Source organism: Porites lutea, chromosome 6 (genome assembly GCF_958299795.1).
Source record: "Porites lutea chromosome 6, jaPorLute2.1, whole genome shotgun sequence".
In the NCBI taxonomy this organism is placed as follows: Eukaryota; Metazoa; Cnidaria; class Anthozoa; order Scleractinia; family Poritidae; genus Porites; species Porites lutea.
Genome location: NC_133206.1, coordinates 13,580,790 through 13,599,397, shown reverse-complemented (window position 1 = coordinate 13,599,397; position 18,608 = coordinate 13,580,790). Strand labels below are relative to the sequence as shown.

Below are 18,608 nucleotides of genomic sequence, written 5' to 3'. Positions count from 1 at the left end.
AAAAGTTCAAGAGTACAAAACGGAGCGAAATACACAAAAGGAAACTTTCCTCTAAAGATTTGTCGAAATCGGATCCAAATTTTGAGACCCATGATTTTTACATTGGCCCGTGAAAGGTGATAAAACACAATATATATTCACGCAGCTTGGGAGCATCCCTTTCGGGCGGAGCCTCCCCGTATAGCCATCATAGGGAGTACCCCCCGGGTTTAAATCACTCACGTAATTTAGTTACTTCGTCCAAGTATAAACCCAAAACGCGTTTCCCTGAAACCACACTCAACCACACTCACCCCTCAGGGGTGTAGATCTACCTTAAACACAGCGTCCGCGATATAAAACACAGAAAACACTGAGGTACTACCATGCGTCTATACTATCGTTTTTTCATCGTTTTTGATAATTCATACTAAGCCATGTTTTTTAATCGTTTTAGTGTATAAACGCGAGGACAAAACGCATAGAAACTTCTCCTGCTTTTAATGAAAAAAGGCATGCACGTGGTTTTATAATAAAATGCCAAAATAAGGAGGATTTTACTGGAAACACAAGCAGTTTCGCAGATTGGCTATCCGTTAAGGATGGGAAAAACTTGTGGAGGCTTTGAAAGGCATGTTTTGTCGATTTTATGCATGCATTTCATCATTGCTTATCTTCTCGGCGGATGAAACTAGAATCAAAAAAAGCTTCTGCTTTCCCCAGGCTAATCAAGCAGAGAAATCGGGAGCTATCAGTGTAAAACGACTTATTTTTTTGGTTATTGCCCATTAACTTTCTGTTAATCAAGGAACTGAATAAAAGTTAGTGGTGATGACTAAATACTGCTATGATCTGCTATTATTTGAGGATCTTCTTTACTTTTTCAAATTATTTAACTACGGAAGATAACTTCACAGAAGACTATTAACTTTACTGTCAGTTTATTCATGACAACAACTGAAAAGCAAGAATTCCAAACACGATAAATAACAATAAGAACTTAAGAATCGTGAAGTAGAATTGTCGCGCGTGAAGTCATCAGAATACATTGGTGCTATTACAATCAAACGTTGGTTAGGTAGACGTTAACAGAAGAGAAAAATCGCACATTAAAATGCTTAAAGTGACACTACTCTAACGTGTGATGAATGAAAACTGCTGCAGTGTTCAATAAGGAAGGAGCATTTGTCAGTTCAAGGGTCCCAGCCCTAGGGAATTTACCACCCAAGACCCAAAAAAATGCTACTGCACGGAGGGGAGGGGCATGGGCGCAGCTATCATGGGCGCAGCTATAATTGACTGGTGCATTACCTTGTCCTTTCAGCGACATAGCACTATCCAGATCTCTGGGTAGTGACGCGTCATCAGTATGGAATTCTTGCGCTCGTTTCTGACGTCATTTCGCGGGGAAACCAGTAGTGGCGTCGCGAAATGTCGGGTGTTTTCTCAGGCTAGATACAGAGTGCTTCGAATCCAGACTAGATGGACGAGTGCTTTTATTTTAAAAGGTAACCGTTTTAAGTATTTACATTTTATAGGCTGCCACAGGTCAATAGTGGTCTAAAGATGCCAATACTTTTTTTCTTTTTTAAGGATTTATTCGACCTCAGTCATTTTTCAACTTTAGCTAATAACGTATACTGATTATGTTAACATGTGCTAACACCCATGTTTCTCTAACAAAGATTTTGACGCATCACCTAGTGTGGACATCAGTACTGAGGTACTGTAAAAAGGGCAACAAAGGCGTGTAACTTGAAAAATTGTTTTCGCAACATTGTTGCAAAATGAGTTGAATAATGATGTTGAGCATTTTTCCACCCACCAATCAAATCTGTCTTGCTCCAGCTTGCGAAAAGTAAGTAGTGTGAAAGTGATTTGCTTATTGGTGGTCGAATTCTGAAAGCACTTACGGGTTTGTCACACATTTTGAACTGATATCCCACTAAGCCCCATTGAAATCCTACATAATGCACTGTTTGCGCGCCAAATTGATTTCAAATTTACCTGGGAGGGAATGCATATTTTCAAGAACATTTGAAGACAATCACTTGAGGAGAATTTGGGGGGCAAACAGTTCGCAAATAGTCAATGTGAGGAAAACGTGGGGTTAAAGCTACGGTGAAATGGCCCCCCAAAAGAAAGATCCTTGTTTTTGCAACATTGCTTCAGGCAATGATGCGCGTTTTACCAACCATGTTCAAACCTGTATTGAAGCAAAGTTGCTTGAATACTGACTTTGATTGGATAAAATTAGGCTGGTTTTACGCAACTTGTTGCAAAACAAGTGTGCCTTTTTAATACGCCAGTAAAACGCGCAACTAGATTTATAGATTTTTTTGCAGAAGGTAGAACAACTCCCTACTTTCTGCAACTTTCTTACTCCCAGCCAAGCTAAAGTTGGCGTTTCCGGGAAGAAGTATAAACGCATTCCGATTTCCTGAAATAAGACCAGCCAGGTTACTTACCAACATCCTTAAGAAACACTTCGTCTTCCGTTTGGGATAAATTCAAAGCGTTCTATTTTTGCATGTCCCATCCGCCTCTGATAGATCGTTTTACTTACTTTTCATGTTCCAACTGGAATTTCATGTTTTCTTTTTAAGAGATCAGGTAGTGTGAACGCCTTAATATCCACCCCACTGGGCTTTTTAGAGATCACTAACACAGAGACAGGACGACTTGATTCGAGTGGGATACCCTTCTAAGTGCATTTAAGCCGCACGACTGCTTTAAAATCTTGCAACTCTCATTACCCGTTTCGAACGGACCTCGTTTTTAACTTAATATCCGCCTTTGTCACTATCGTTTTTTAACCCTTGCAAAGAAATTTCCATGTTGTAAAGAAGTCTACCACTAGCGCTGTCGTGACTCACACTCAACTTGTTTCTCCTCCTTCTACTGTCATCATACAAAAGAGAACAATGAGAAAAAGTCCTTTGAGCCAACCATCTCCTCTCCGCGACTTTCCAAATACCATTAAAGTTCATTATCCCTCAAAATGTCTTCACCAATCGCGGTTGTTTGTTGCAGTGCTGGTTCCACAGCAAATCTTTCGCGATTAGTCCCGTGACGTAACGACAAAACTGCAGCTGTTATGAGTAGCCTGTGTACAGCCCGACTCCCCCTAAAACAATTTGAGGCGAGGGTGCGGCTGTACACAGGCTACTGTCATAGTTTACAGAGCGTAACGGCAGCTGAAAAATCTTACCCAACCTTACAGAATTCGAAGAGGCCAAACCGAACCTCAGTTCAATCCACTACCTAACCACCACGATGTACTGGTGAAGAACACCTCTAGCGTATGGAAGAGCCTTCTACATTAGTATTCTTTACGGCAGTTTCACTGGACTCTTCATTTCAACACGAGTTCTTGACCAAGAACTCTCTTCTTCCCCTCCTACTTTTAACCTCCCATATTTACTGGAGTCCTGTAGGTGCAGGAGGTGCACAAATGGACGCTAAGAAGTGGTGATGAGAAAGAACACCTAATTGATCCACATCGCTGGACTTTCTCTCGATTCAGGTGTTAAAAGTGCACGTCGTGAAGAAGACATTCACCATTTGTTTGCCCCCCCCCCCCCCCCCCCCACGACACTTAAAGCACTGTTTTTAACTTCTCTTAGCAGCTCAATCGTATTAAGAGAAACTGAAAACAGTACCCTTACTCCTGCACAATGTTAGAGGGTAAACGAATTGTAGTATGGAAATGGAGAAATGAAGATTAAGTCGCTATTTTTGGTGTTTATCCCTGGCCAGTTATAGAACCAAATCTTTCGAACAATTTCGGACGCGGTGCAAGGAACGGAAATTTTCAGCCGTCTCATAATTTTTTCTCTCTTGGATATACACCATAGTAGTAAATTTTCAGTCTGCGAAGGAAATCTTATATTGTGACCATTGAAATGAAAACTCATTACTAGTACTTTTATACGATACTGTTTTAACTTAAGAATTTTTTAAAATGAATTTTAGACGTTCCTTCTCGAGTAAGGAGCACTGGCTCCAAAAGGGCGTGACCTTGTTGTAATTTTTCTACCCTATTTTGATGTCTATTCACCAAATTAATTTGCGACCAATAATTATAAGTCTATGGGCTGTAATATATTCAACAAGGAAACCGCGAAGTTCTTTACTATACTTTGAAATGGTTTGGCCTTTTTCAATTTCTTCAAGTTAAAATTCTACGTTTTAGTCGCCATTACGACCTCTACGGCAGAAAATCAGTGTGGCGTTTGTCTCGTTTCTTTTTTGTCTGTTCTCGAATTTGTGTTAAAATATGTGTATTTTGCCTGTTATGATGTTGGCAGCTTTTGAAACAGAACCGGCGTTTGCTTTGGGTGGATTCATTCGCTCTTCCGCTTCTCCCATTATACACCTTGTTTGCTCCCCCAAAATTTTGCACAATCACTGCTTTTACTTTCCCTTGGGACGACTGTAATACCCAGGGGAAATGAAAAACAAACGTTATGCAAAAGTTTGGGGGGGCAAACAGATTGTATTATGGGAGATGTGCAAATGGTTAATTTGCAAACATTCGCGTATAGCCGTCGCATTTGCACGTTGGAATTCGTCATTGTTTTCAAGCTCCAAAATAATAATATGTGTGCTTTTAATGAATCCACCCTATGTTTGGCAGTATTCTACTGAAATCGGTCATTGTCTGTAGATTGGATTGGCTGGGCATTTCCGTGTTCTATTGAGAAAAAAGAATTTTTGGTTAGTTTGGTTGATCAACTTTTTCAACCAGCTCTGGGCTCGGTCGAACACGATGTGTGGTATCTCAGTGCCGACCTGTTATTTGGGATTTCACGCGACGCTCCCTCCTCTTTTCGTTAACTTTTCTTAACTGTGAGTTTGCACAGTAACCGTCCCGATAAGACTTTTTTTACCGATGTCACGCAAAATTGCTGTGCGTAATGCTAAATATTCAAATAAAAATACGTCTTCATATATCGACTTGTCATACTTAATATAATGAAACCCCAAAGTGTGGTAAGCAAAAAAATCCGTTGAAACTCTCAAAAGCATGTGAGCTTAAAAAAGAAATGTATTCCAGGGGGCAAGCATTGCCCACCGCTATGTATTTCTTTATGAATTTGGACTCCTGTTTTTGATAAAAAGCATTAAAAAATTGCTTTTTTGCGTAAAATCGGTAACATCAGAAGGGTTTTGTGGTACTGTTTTACTCGCTCCGGCACTCAGAAAGTCTTGGACTGACTATGGGCATTCTAGCCCCGCGAACACAGACGTATTTTCGGTCGTCCCTTCTCTTCACCCGAAAAGTTTTCGAGTAGAGAGATGCGACGACTGGAAATAGGTTTGCGTTCACAGGCTACAGTCTTTCACAGCGGGTCCAACCAAAAGAGGATAAAAATGTTTCCTTTTAAGAACATCAACCAAATCGACCAAAATCGGTTGAAACTTTGGTTCTCAATAGAACACGTTATCAGTTGAACAGAGTGAGCGATGAACAGCAACAAATCAGGAGACAGCACAGCAACAGCGCCAACAGGAGTTTGCAACAGCATGGGCTCCTCGACGGCAGCAAAACACAGCGACAATTGAGGTCACAGCATGACCAGTCAAAACACAGCGACAATCGAGGTCACAGCATGACCAGTCAAAACACAGCGGCAGTCGAGGTCACGGCATGACCAGTGAGTCACCCCGCACAGCAAGTATAAATAAACTGCGCCTACAGGAAAGGCCAATATAATAAATTTAACAACAAATACAACCTAATTTCATCAAACAAATGCATAGGGGAAACATTAAAACTAATTTTCAGTCTTCTGCGTCCTCACTGACAACTATTACATAACGGTTGTATTTTTAAAGTTATTACAGTAACAGGGCCCGCGAGAGAACGCGGAATGCACTTTGTCAAATACTCGCAAAGCGGAGTTACTTTTCTTGCACTCTACAAAAAAGGGAGCATTCTAGGAGAGCCATTGGGAAATGCTTCACTTCAGATTAAGGTAAGCACATTTAGCATGGTTTCTTGAGGAGCGGAGGATTTCTAAGAGAGGGATGATAAAGGGGACAGCTAATGTGAACCTTACAATAACCATGAAGTGCTTCCTGTAATATTAGACAAAATTATCTGAAAAATTGTAAATAAAACTGAAAACAAATTAAATTACATTCAGTGTTACTTGCAAAGTGAAATAAAACCCTGACAATCATGGCCAATCAATCGCAAAATTACTTAAGGTTACAACCCGACAAAATATAATGCCCCAAAATTGACAGGCTCCACGAAAAAAATGCATAAAAAAAGTTAATGCGAACTATGGTTCACTTCTACAACAATCTTATGAAGAGATTATTATTGTTACTCAAGTTTAAAAATATGTGTGCACAAAATCGTATAGTGTTGCCATTTAAGTGAAACCCCTTTGGAACAACTTCTGCACAGTAATACTTGTTCCCTAAGATTTTGCAAAATTAAATTTGGTTTCTTGGTGAATTTTTCACTTTGTTGACTTTAAGTGAAAAGTTAAATGAAAAACTGTTGAGCTCTAGTGTCACATGCGCTAATACCCGGTAAATATATAGCAGTTTTCAATCGAGTGTCTTAAGAGCAAAACTGAAGAAATACCTTTTCAATAACTTTCAATAAAACAATGCAGCACAGCACAGTGAAAGGTAACTGTACTGATTATCAAACAATACACAGCATGATTCAATGGTCTCAGCTCTGATAGGTTGAGGAAGTAGAACTACTTCAGCACAAAGCATAGCAAATTTTACCGACTTAATTCGTTAATTGACATAACTGCAATGATGATCAACCCTTTGATCAGAAGATGGTCTTACTGAACAATAATAAACAGGTTTTTTTAACAATTTCTACATTATTTCAATTATTTCTACTTCCTTGACCTTTTACAGTAATCCCCTGAAAAATTACTCTTGACACTCCACATGAAAATTGCCAACTTTACAATCTGTGATGAGAAACAACTTCCATATGCTGCCCATGGAATAACTGCAGATGTTGGTAAAAAAAAACTCTCAACATGGCAGACAGCTACTAAAAGGCTGCAGTTCTCTTATCCATTAAGAGCTATGAAGCTAGATTCCCCTCTCTCACAATTCCCTTCAGGCTTTTGCTGTATAGTGTACACATGCTTACGTGCTTTCTTATCCAAAAGAAAAACCTGTTTCCAGACTACATGTATGTAGGCATCAAATTTACTTTTAGGGAAAACCTAGCAGCCATTATCAGTATTTACAGTGTAGTAATGAAGAAAGCGTACTTCGTTCGGCAGTAGTACATCATCTTTGGAGGGATATTACTTGAACAAAGCGAGTAAGAAAATTGCTGTTTGATAATTCCTTTTGCTGGTTAAAAAAAATGAAAAGGTTTGCGGTGGATTGTGTATGTAGCTGTTTTGTAAATTCCTTCAAGTCATACACTGCAGTACTGGGAATTTTAGGCTCAGCAAATGGAAACTAATAAAACTTCCTGCAGCCTTGCCAATTTCATTTTAACCCTCTTGCCAGTTTCTTATGAGTAACAAACATCCTGACTCTGGAATTTGGCATAGTTTATGGAATGTCTTTCCACCCGACTGAAACTTAACAAAGTTACAGGAGAAACCAAACTATCAAAATAAATTCCACTGAAATAAAAGTGAATGATTTGTTGCCTAAACATTTTTAAGAACAGTGGATTTACCTACAATTTCTTAATCAGCTATCTGTCGTGAAAAAAAAGAATGGCCCATTTAAGTAGCCTTACAGTGACTAGTGACTTGTAGGATCACAGGTTTTCCGGGGAGCTAAAACAACATAATATAAATTCTACATGAAGCAAAGCTTCTGCGGCAGCTGGGATCAGAATTATGATAGTTCAAAACAAATATAATTTACTGTATTTACAGATAAATTGTTACACAAGTCTAAAAATGATGTTTTATCTATTCACATGAAACAGGCGAAATGGTAGGCAAGCAAACTAACACAGTGTACAGTTTGTCTGCAATAACAATATTTTTAACTATTGTAAGCTTTAAGGGTCTCTACCTAAAAAAGAAGAATCCCCTCCATGCACTGCAATGAAAGTTTAGATCCCCTCTCCAACACAGCAGCAAAGCCTGGAAAAGAACACTTCAAAGTGATTACTGCACAACAGTTAATGTAAAAAAAGAAATGATGGTAACTCTTAATCAATCTCATTGTTTTCTGCTCTATCATCATAGACGTCATCGTTGCTTCCATCAAGGTTACCATCATCTCTGTCTCCATCACGGCTGGCTCCATTTCTTTCTCTGTCAGGAGTCAAAGACCTTCTCTGCCGGGGAGACTTGGAGCGTGATCTGGACTTCTGATTTTTGGGTGACCTTGAGCGAGATTTTGATTGAGACCTAGACCTAGACTGCCTTGGTTTGGAGCCAGATTTGGAACGAGATCTGGAAGGAGATCTCTTTTGGCGTGGACTTCTAGAGCGAGAGCGGCTTTCATTTCTCTTTGGAGATCGTGAGTTGCTATAACGTGACCTACGAGGTGATTTAGACCGGGATTTTGAGCGGCGTCTTGGTGATCTTGAGCGTGAGCGACGATAACTATAAGGAAACACCAAAAAATTAGAAAAAAGTGCTCAAGCTCCATACAAACAGTTCACATTAACAAAGCCATTGTGTCTCTCCATATGTGTTATAAAATAACTAGGATAGAATGCGCGTTCTGAGTAGTTAAAAACCTATGGTTTATTGTGCTGGTAAACTCATAGAAACCTTAAAGTTATTTTATAAAAGCAATAGACCACACTTTCTATGGGTTTACAGGCTTTTCTCATGTGCTCCCAACATCCCACTTGGGTTATCACAACAGTAAACCCATGGAAAGTGTGGTCTATTGCTTAAATGAACCATAGACAAGCTCTCTCTCTAGACCACTATCTAGAGAGTTCGTTATAAAAAGGTTTCTATTTTCAGACTTGTAGAAATGGGTATTGGGATACATGGATGGGGTATTGATTTCGTGGATAGGCCATTGATTTTAACACTTGTACATGTATATACTCTCTGTACCCTGTTATTATAAGATAAACAATTTTTTTCTTGTTTTTGGTACACTCATTGCTCTTTGAACACTACTCTGAAAACTTTGGCAAAATTTTAACAAGTGGCATTACAAAACTATATTAGGAGAAAAATTCAGCAACAAGTACCACTCTTTTGTAGCTTTGCTAATTATAGAATGTTACTGTTATGTTATGGTCCAATTTCAAGATCAGCACAGAGCAGCTTTGCACTGTCACAGAAACCACCCAAAAATCAACAATCCCATGTGAGAGCAGTAGACCTATTCAGTAAGGTTTTTAAGCCAGTGCAAGAGCTATCCAGTGAAGGCATAGCCTTAGAAAGACCTTTAGTCTTCTACATGTAGGCAGTGCAGCTAGACAACAATTTTGAGACATTACAATTGGAATTAAGCTGACCATTCTTCGAGCACCTCACCCCCGTGCCTTCCCAGAACCAAATGGCTTTTCACCAAATTGATAATAATTGAGTAAAGCAAAAGGAAAACTAAACTAAATAAATATCAATAATTAAGAAGTGTTTACAAACTTTCTTTAGACGTTCAACAATCTCATTAACTCTACAAATTTCAATGAAAGACGCCAAGGGGCGAAACACAAAATTTGGATCTTTAAGTCTCACGAGACCATGATATTTAAACAGAATAAGTTTCAAGCAAACTCGTTAGGTAAAAGTCTGAAAATAGAAATCTCTTAACACAGGCCATTTGTCATGAAACCAGATGTCCGAATCTCAAAAACACTCACCTTCTTCTGGGCGATCTTGAGCGGGAGCGATTCCTCGAGCTGTAGCTGTAGGAGTTTCGATACTGGCGATTACTATTACGTGGTTTATACGGATCGGTGGGTCTCCCATACTTCGCCATCTGAACACGTATTTCTCGTCCATCGATAATTTTGCCATGCAGGGCATCCATTGCGTCCTCGGCGTCGCGTCTTTCATAAAAGCGAACGAATGCGAACCCTCGCGATTCCTGCTTGTAGCGATCTCGAGGGATATAAACGTCGCCGAGATCGCCGTATTTCGAGAACACACGTTCCAAATCTCCAATGGTTGTACGATAAGTGAGGTTGTCTACTTTCAAACTAGTCATACCTTCGATGGCAGGAGGACCCCGCTTGCTGTCGAACGACATTGTCGAGGTAAAAATTCTCTCCCACTACAACACAATATGGCGTCCTTCTTGCAAGCACGTGTTGGGAAATACGAGAAATAATTGAACCCCCCTCCAGCAACACAACTCGTACCCAGTCCTAAAGAGTGTTGGCCGATGACGTCACTTTTTTACCAACCTCCGTCAAAAATCAGGGCCGGGTTGTTCAACTTAACCCAGGGTTAGTACGAAATTTGATTTCAGATGTGAAAGCTTGAGAAGCAAATTCAGTTTTATTCTTTCTGCCAACAATTTGATGATTGGATGCTCTTAAAAGAAGAGAGGAAATTACCCGGGAAAATACTTTTGAACAAAAGAACAAGAAACCCGGGTTAAAATTTAACCCTGGGTTAGCGTTAATCGGCCTTCGAACATGTGGGCCCAGGTTTATAATAATAATAATAATAATAATAATAATAATAATAATAATAATAATAATAATAATAATAATAATTATTGAGGGTAGCAATTAATATATCCCGGTAATCTACACATGGCCCTCAGAAAAATAAAATACAAAAAAAATAAAAATAAAAAACACAATATCAAAAAGCTATGAGTCATAGGCGAGAATTTAAAGGTAAGCTGACTAAGGAATTGTTAAGGATTCTTCATTACAATTTGCAAACTTTTTTTCTTTTCTTTTCGAAAGAATTCAAGGTAGAGCAGTCTTTGAACTCCTCAGGAAGTCTGTTCCACAAGCTTGCAGCACTAAACATAAATGACCGCTGTCCGTATATGACTGTTTAATTCTGGACAACTTTAAATTTCTTTTGCTGTCCTTGTTTCCCTAGCATGGACTGCCCTGAGTCTTAAAAACTTCTCTGCAATGTAGCTGGGAAGTAGACTATTTAATGTCTTAAAAACCATCTTTGCCTTTAGCTTTGCCACTCGCTCTTGAAATGGGATTATATTAAGTTCGCTGAGTGGAGCCGTAGAAGGAGCGTAAAGGAATTATTATTATGCGAGCAGCGCGCGTCTGAAGGCGGAGCATGGTATTGGAATGACCAAAGAAGCTGTCACCCCATACGCAAGCACCGTAATCCATCACGAGCTGCACAAGAGCATTGTAGAACATTACCCTTGCAGGGGATGTGAGAAATTGTTTCGAACGCTTGAGAAGACCAAGTAAGTCTCTTGCAGATTTTTTTTTCTGGTCTTTTCTGCGTGTTCGTCCCAGGCAAGACTGCTGACAGTCTCTATAATTTGATCGTGGAAAGTGATTTTTAAAGACTCTTCGTTCTTGGCAAGCGATCGATGTTTAGGCTTCCTTCATATCAGTTTACTCTAAGTCTTCTCAGCGTTCAGCGCAATTCGGTTATTTGCTGCCCAGTTGTTGATGTTTCTAAGGTCGTCCTCCAAAGTCGATGCCACTTCCATGACATATTATGGCCTGCTACAACTTGTGTGGTATCGGTACATGCTCTTGTTGGTTACATTTAATGGTAGATCATTAATGAAAATGATGAAGAAGAGCGGACCCAGAATTGAGCCTTGTGGAACCCCTGATGTTATGGGAAGGGATCAGGAAATCACACCATTAATGGAAACTTTCGGTAGTCACCCTTCAAGATAGGACTTGAATCACTGTATCGACACCTCTGATAGTTGGTAAGCGGCAAACTCCCTGAGCAAGACCCCATGGTCAACGAGGTCAAAAGCTTTACGAAAATTGGTTAATGATAGTCCTGTCAAAAGACCATCGTCCATGTTCATTAAAAAGGCTATCCACAAGTTCAGTCATGGCAGTTTCGCAAGAGTAGGGCGGTCTGAAACATGACTGGTATTTGAATAGCACGCCATGCCCGTTTAGATACTCGCACAATACGAGATGAACATGTCGCTCGAATATCCTAGACATCACAGGCAGAATGCTAATGACTGTGTAGTTTCCAACATTAAGATGGTCGCCCACCTTGAACACGGGCTTAAATTGTGCAATTTTCCATGAAGTAGGGAAGACTCTCTTTGAGAAACATAGGTTTATAATTTTCACAAGTCGCTCTGTTATCACTGGAGCAGCTGCTCGTAACATAAGTGCACTTATCCTTTCCAGTCCGGTGGCTTTTGTAGGAAGAAGATGAAACTGATGTTTGAATACAGAAGAATGCGATATCTCGGGAGTATCAAAGGTGGTAGCGCTGGAGACTCTTTCACGTAAAAACTCTTTAAGAGCGGTTAGATCTAAGTGAATGTCATTTGACGATTGATATTTTGAGGCAAAAGAGACAAAGAACTTGTTGAAGGCGTTGGCGATCTTGACGGGGTTGTGAGTGACATGATCTACTGTTCTTACTAATTGCTGCTATAGAAGGCTTTTCAGTGGAACCCATAGCGTTCTTAAGAATTTTCCATGAACTCCCGTGAGTCTCGGCTATTTTTAAGTGAATCGTGGAAAAACGTCACTTTGGCTCGTTTGATAGATCTAAACGTTTTATTGCGTTGTTCTTCAGGAGTATCTAATTTACGAGCCTTTTTCAAAAGCCTATCCCGATAAACACTAGTATCTTGTATGACAGGTGTCATCCATGCTGCTCTCTTGGTCAACAGTGGAACATGATCGACAGCAACATCCAAAAATGTGCAATTAAAGAACTGAATTGCGTCATCCTGATCATGTCTTATACATTCCATGGCGCTTTTTCTAGATCGTCCTGGAAAGCCCGCTCACTGAAGTTCTTCCATTTACGGTACTTGATGGTCTTTTCGACGTTTTGAATTGATCTCTTCGGATATTTCCTCACAACGCATCCTGGCAGATGATCTGAGATACCAATATTGAGCACTTGATCATTAGAAGTCGGTTGGTGTACACATGATCTAAGCAGGTTCTGCTAGCTGGGCGAGTTATTTCCTTGATAAGCGGGCTCTGTCCAAGGCTGGAGATTATATCTTAGAAGACGGTGATTAAAATGGTCGTCATCCAATGCGTTTCTGTTTATGTCTCCTAGGAGTAGTATCTCCTTGTCAGTATAATTGTAAATTTGGTCCAAGGTGTTCTCAAACTGCTGGTCCATTTCCGCAGACGATTCTGAACAATATAAACCAACAACTAAGAATGAATAATTGGACTTATAGGGCGCGATCAAGAGCATAGAAAGGAATGTTCGTTGCAGTAGGATCAAACCAACGCATGCGAGGAGCATTGAAAGTAAACAGGGATGCTTAAGAGGCTTTAATGGATGACCAAGTGACACCAAGTGAACCCTACTTTGATTTTCACAAGAGTAGAACGTCAAAGGTAGGGTATTTTGAGGCCTGCAGATGCTCTGGAGTATCATCCATACAAACAACGTCGAACAAAAGTGTTAACTGCGTGTTGGAGCAATGATTTCGGATTCTTTTATGAAGCAAAAGATCCCAGTCAGTCTCTCTCTCCCTAGTTCTCTCTCTCAATCTCATGCACTGTTGGAGTCAAGTCTTCCGGAAGAGGCACTACCCTGGGTGCCATTCATCTTCGGAGACCCAGGGGTAGTCAGTCAAATTTCGTCGCGCCTTTACTACCGACCCGACTGACTGCCCCTGGGGGCCTCCGAGGATGGGTGTTATTCCGAGTGCAAAACTTGACAAGTTTATACCGGCCAGGAACAGCAAGGAAACGTTTAGCTAAGGTATGTCAGCTTTGTTTAATAATTTGAGTTTTAATCCATTTAGTGCGATCCAGTTATAGAAGCTTTGCCTGTACCGGCACATTAGACTGATAGGAGCGTCGAATTCAGTGGGAAACAGCGAAAATTACAGTGGAAAATTAACTAGGACAACTCCCCGGGGGGTACTCCTGGGAATTTTTGGTGGGGTTGCGCCGCCTGGTTCTCCAAATCCTGACCCTGTTTCAGACCAAAAAATGTCATTTTCCACACCCGTTTTCAGACCTGGCATCTAAAATCCATACTCGTTTTCAGACCTGGCCTTAAGGCAGAAATTATGTCATGATTACTTAGCGTAAAATACAAACAAAAAGATTTCTTAGCGTCAATTTCGAATTCGCATATTTCGCTTTCTTTCTTATTCATTTGGAACTGAAACGACAACTACTTTTATGCACTCTCATATTTCCCTCGAAAACCATACCCGTTTCAAGACCAAAATGGGCAAAATGTAGCCTGTATACAAACACCCCCCTCCCCTCAGAAAAAATCGAGGAAAGAGACGTCTGTGAATCGCCGTCGTTAATCGAGTTCTCGTTTCCCTGGACTCTCTGCCAGTGGCTATTGTAAAAAAAAAAAAAGAAAATAAAGAAGTCAACGCTTAATCAGAGATCTTATATCGGGATTTCAGCGTGGACATTGCGTGAACGTTTTTCGGCTAATCTCTGTACAGACGCCCCCTGGCGTCTGTACACAGGCTACTTTCCAACCTCGTACCCAGGGCTTTTCCCTTCAAAAATGGGAAAAGCCCTGGGGACGAGGTTGGCTACTTTCGGCCTACATGTGCCGGTCATGACTCAAAAAATTAGGCAAAAGTAGAGCTATAAATTCTTGCTGAAAAGAAATGAACGATCCTACTCGAAATCATTGAATGGATCAACTCCTGCATTAAACGCTTGACTGGAAGAGTAAACAGAGTAGGTACTGTATCTGCATTTAATTTAAGCCCTTGTCCTCAAGTGCCGTGTTGCACCTTACAGGACGATATGTTTTTTCTTCTCCAGTTTTTTAGATCATTTTCACGCGAAACGTTAACTATCGAGCGCTAAAGCAAGAAGTGTGGTGAAACTGATAAAACGTAATAGTCAGAGATTATGATAAATGATCGTGAGGTTTCTTTAAGGTGAACTTGCTTCAGTTACAACTAGTTCAGAAATCCAACAGAGTTTTTTCGTAAAAATGTCTACCTTAGTTCCTATGTTGATAAAAAAAAATGTGTTCTGATAGTCTGAAATGTCAGCCTTCTCCACCCCCGACACGTGGGGGCACCGAGAAGAGAGACCAGACCATTCCCCCCACGGTTTAGGGGCCGTGAAGACGGCTGTCATTTTAGACTAGTGTTCTGAGAGCCCGCTTAATACGGATACCCGGATAGTCATGACACTATGGTGTCCCCTTTGCGTTCGTATCAGCCAGGTTCCGCTGTGCCAGTTACCAACGGTCAATTACCAGCATTTTAGCGCTGCCGTTGTAAGAACCACTTGATGGGTAGCTATGAGCGTTTTGGAAAACCGTCTTCAGTTTCTCATCCACACTAAACTACGGACCTCCGTTTTCAAAAGACCAGATGGATGTCAGTTTTACCCATTTTAATATCCAATGCTTTACTGTTGGCCGAATTTTATACAGGATTAAACTCGCGTAGTTAAGCAGCTTATCCCTGGTGTTCAGAAAATGATGGGTGGTGGCAACGTAGCCTTTAACAATATCTTTATGGGGATGATCGCAGGCAACTCATTATCCGAACACCGGGACAGGCTACTAAACGTTTTACAAGAAAAAAATGCCTTAGGAACGGCGCGAAATGAGAAACCCTGTTTTTTCCCGCTTAATCCGTTCCTTTTGTGCCGTCCTGCCCGCTATCTTAACGCCTGGAACGACTGAATATTCCTATGGGGTCAATCCAAGATAGGCGTTCCGACAAAGGACATCACTTTAAAGTGTCGTTTATCGGTGCAGCGAAGCAAGCAAACTTAAAAGGGCATGGTCAAATATACTAGTATATGCTTCATTGTCTAGAATCACCTGGCTACCGTAAAAAAAGTCTTTAAAACTACATTTGCGTCTTCGTCCAGAAAATATGATGGCATAGCTTAAGATTTCCACTGTCACGTAATTTTCACGTGCGCACGCACGTAAATTTTAACCGCGTAAATAAAATAGAGGTGATGTATGACTAGCCCCGCGTAAACGTAAAAGTTGAGCGAGGTTCAACTATTGCGTTTACGGGTGACCTTCCATATATTGCCTCTATTTCATCTACTTGCGTATAAAAATTTACGTACGTACGCACGTAAAAATTACGCAAGAGTGGAAATCAACTTTAAGAGAAAAGATATTGGCAACGTTGCCTCTAACAGGCTCTGACCAATGATGTTGTGAAAAAAAAATGATGTTGTGGAAAACTTGATTGGCACATTTGAATTATCCTGTTTGGCTTCTGCACGGAGTCTTTGTGAAACCATAATTATCATCGATACCTGCGACCGTCGCGAGCATTGCAGGAGCCGGGAAAATCTAAAGGTGGATTACACTGCGCGTAATTTTTACGTGCGTATACGCACTAATTTTTTAAGTTGCGTAAATAAAATAGAGGCACTCATTGTGTGGAGGGTTGCCTGTAAACGTAAAAGTTGAGGAAGAGCGGCCTTTCTAGCCTGCGAGAGAGCTCTCCTCACCGCCGCCACAAAAAACATCAAATATCTTAAGTTAATAATACAGGGGCACCCAACGAGAATAAAGTTTAAAACCACTTAAACATAGCATTGTTAAACGTATTTTAGTATTTAAACGGTAGATATAGGCATATTTTTATCCCCTAAAAAATTTTTGATCTGTTCGGATTTCCTAGCTGAAAGTCTAGTGATCCGAAAATTATAGGGATCAAAACTTACCTTTTCGAAAATTTCAGCCAGAAAAAAGGGTCCCGAAAATTCTAGGCGACCTTTTAAAGGTAAAAATCCTTTAAAAATGGGCAAATATACCATTTTTTAGATGTTCGAAAATCCTAGGAGAGGCAGGCAAGCAAGAAATTTTACAATAAATGTTTCGAAAATTCTAGATCTCAAATCGTCTTCCGAACACTCTGGGTGCCCCTGATAATAAATGGCTACTCTGCATGACGCAACGCTTGCTAAAACGTGTTTGACAAGCCTTAGTCTTAGATAAGGGCCAGTAGAAAATACGTCTGGTGATGCAGAGTAAGCAGTTCTACAAAAGTCTAAGATAACTAATGATAGTTTCAGTGTACAACAGTAGTGCATTAGTGGGGCCAATCTTCCATGCACTCCGAGCACCCCTTGAAACTTGCTATAATCCACACACTACCATTATGTTCACTTCTTCCTTAAGTCGCCAGTGAGAAATTGATCCATGCACTTTTCTTTTTATTATTTTTATTTTTACTCAACAAATAATGACAGATCATACAGGAAGTGTCAACTTCAGAACAGCTGGCTGATTAAAGTAGACTCCTATGCTGATTAATATTTGCAATAAAAATAGTTTATGTGGATATCACACACTATTAAAATTCTCCTTTTTATTTGAGAAATTAGAGAGGCGTGCAGTATTAAATTGAGCCGAGGGATTGACAGAGCCGGGATTTTACAGAACTACCCGGAATATATGGGTAATCTTAGCAAGTTCCTACTGATATAAATCCAAAATTCTGAACATCAGACGTTTCTCGTAAATCATTTTTAAACGATTTAGTTTGGATTCGGAGCTAGCAAACGACTGATGCTCTTTTTGCTCACACTGCAGACAGCTGTAGTCGCGACAAATTTGAAAACTTGGCCAGCTAAGTGTTTTCACAGTTTATTGTATTGATCCGTGTGGCGGCATTCCAATTTATTCCATAACGTAAACTGTGCGCCCAGTCTGCTGTGCGCCAATGTAGCTTATCTAGATACTCCTTGCTTCCTTTACCGCCAGGCAAATGAAAAGGCAATAGAGGCAGAATCCAGGCATTGTACAACGTAATACAAGACAGGCAAGATCTTAAGTGCCTGTGCAACAAGCGGCTGATAGGATCGGCCGTTTTTCCCTTGGTTTGATCACAGAAATATTTAAATTTGCTACTCTCTCGTAAGATTAGTGTCACGCACTCAAATAGAGAAATCAGCTGCAGTTACCAACTTTTGATGGGTAGATGTAAGTTATATCGCAGTTGTTTAAAATCATTTTACATTTTCAAACTGGAAAAGTGAAGAAGAGGAAATTTGGCAAAGTTGGGCAAAACACATGTCCCGCTATACCGTAGGCATAAAACCACGAAAATGTCACAATGCATATTTTCCTGGATATTTTAGGTCAATTTAGACGGATCCACATTCGCTAACCTCATTCCCGCTACTTACAAATGACAGGTATTTTTCCAAGCGAAAAAAAATCGTCACACTGTTCGCGTGCTAAGCGCAATTCTTAAAATATAATCACGCGATATTTTCGCTGCTTTGTATGCTATTTCTGAACCGGTACAAGTAGGCTGTTTTATACACTCACTGTCTCCGAAGGAGCTATAAGCATATCGTAACCATACTAGGCTGAAACGATGAGAGCAGAATACAGGACTAAACAGGAAGCCGTAAGATCGAGATCCGGCTCGACCAGGGCTTCCGCCATACTTGTACTGTCCGGTGAAACAGCTTACTCAAATAGAACAGAACTGCACATTACACGGCAGTAACCGAAGTTTTGTGAGATGTTGATCACATTTAGTCCTTAAAAGATAGCCTCTAACTTGTGATGTCTTGATTGAGGCTATATAATAGT

The 18,608-nt window shown here is 40.3% G+C and overlaps 1 protein-coding gene and 1 long non-coding RNA gene across 3 annotated transcripts; one reads left to right on the top strand and one right to left on the bottom strand.

The window, feature by feature from the left end:
* The first annotated feature begins 5,266 nt into the window (after positions 1–5,266).
* On the top strand, positions 5,267–5,680 carry LOC140940401 (uncharacterized). The gene is made up of 2 exons (XR_012166345.1): positions 5,267–5,548; positions 5,587–5,680. It is a non-coding gene; the product is annotated as an uncharacterized lncRNA (long non-coding RNA).
* On the bottom strand, positions 5,394–10,224 carry LOC140940400 (uncharacterized). 2 transcript variants are annotated; one of them, XR_012166344.1, is made up of 3 exons: positions 9,779–10,224; positions 8,014–8,552; positions 5,394–5,677 (listed from the first exon to the last, which is right to left on the bottom strand). XR_012166344.1 is itself a non-coding variant. In XM_073389369.1 (2 exons), the coding sequence occupies exons 1-2, from the start codon at positions 10,165–10,167 to the stop codon at positions 8,153–8,155; spliced, it is 789 nt and encodes a 262-aa protein (XP_073245470.1). In that variant the 5' UTR covers positions 10,168–10,224; the 3' UTR covers positions 5,679–8,152. The 2 variants fall into 2 exon arrangements, 1 of the variants encoding a protein (XP_073245470.1); XM_073389369.1 differs by lacking the exon at positions 5,394–5,677 and having other exon boundaries at positions 5,679–8,552.
* Positions 10,225–18,608: the final 8,384 nt, after the last annotated feature.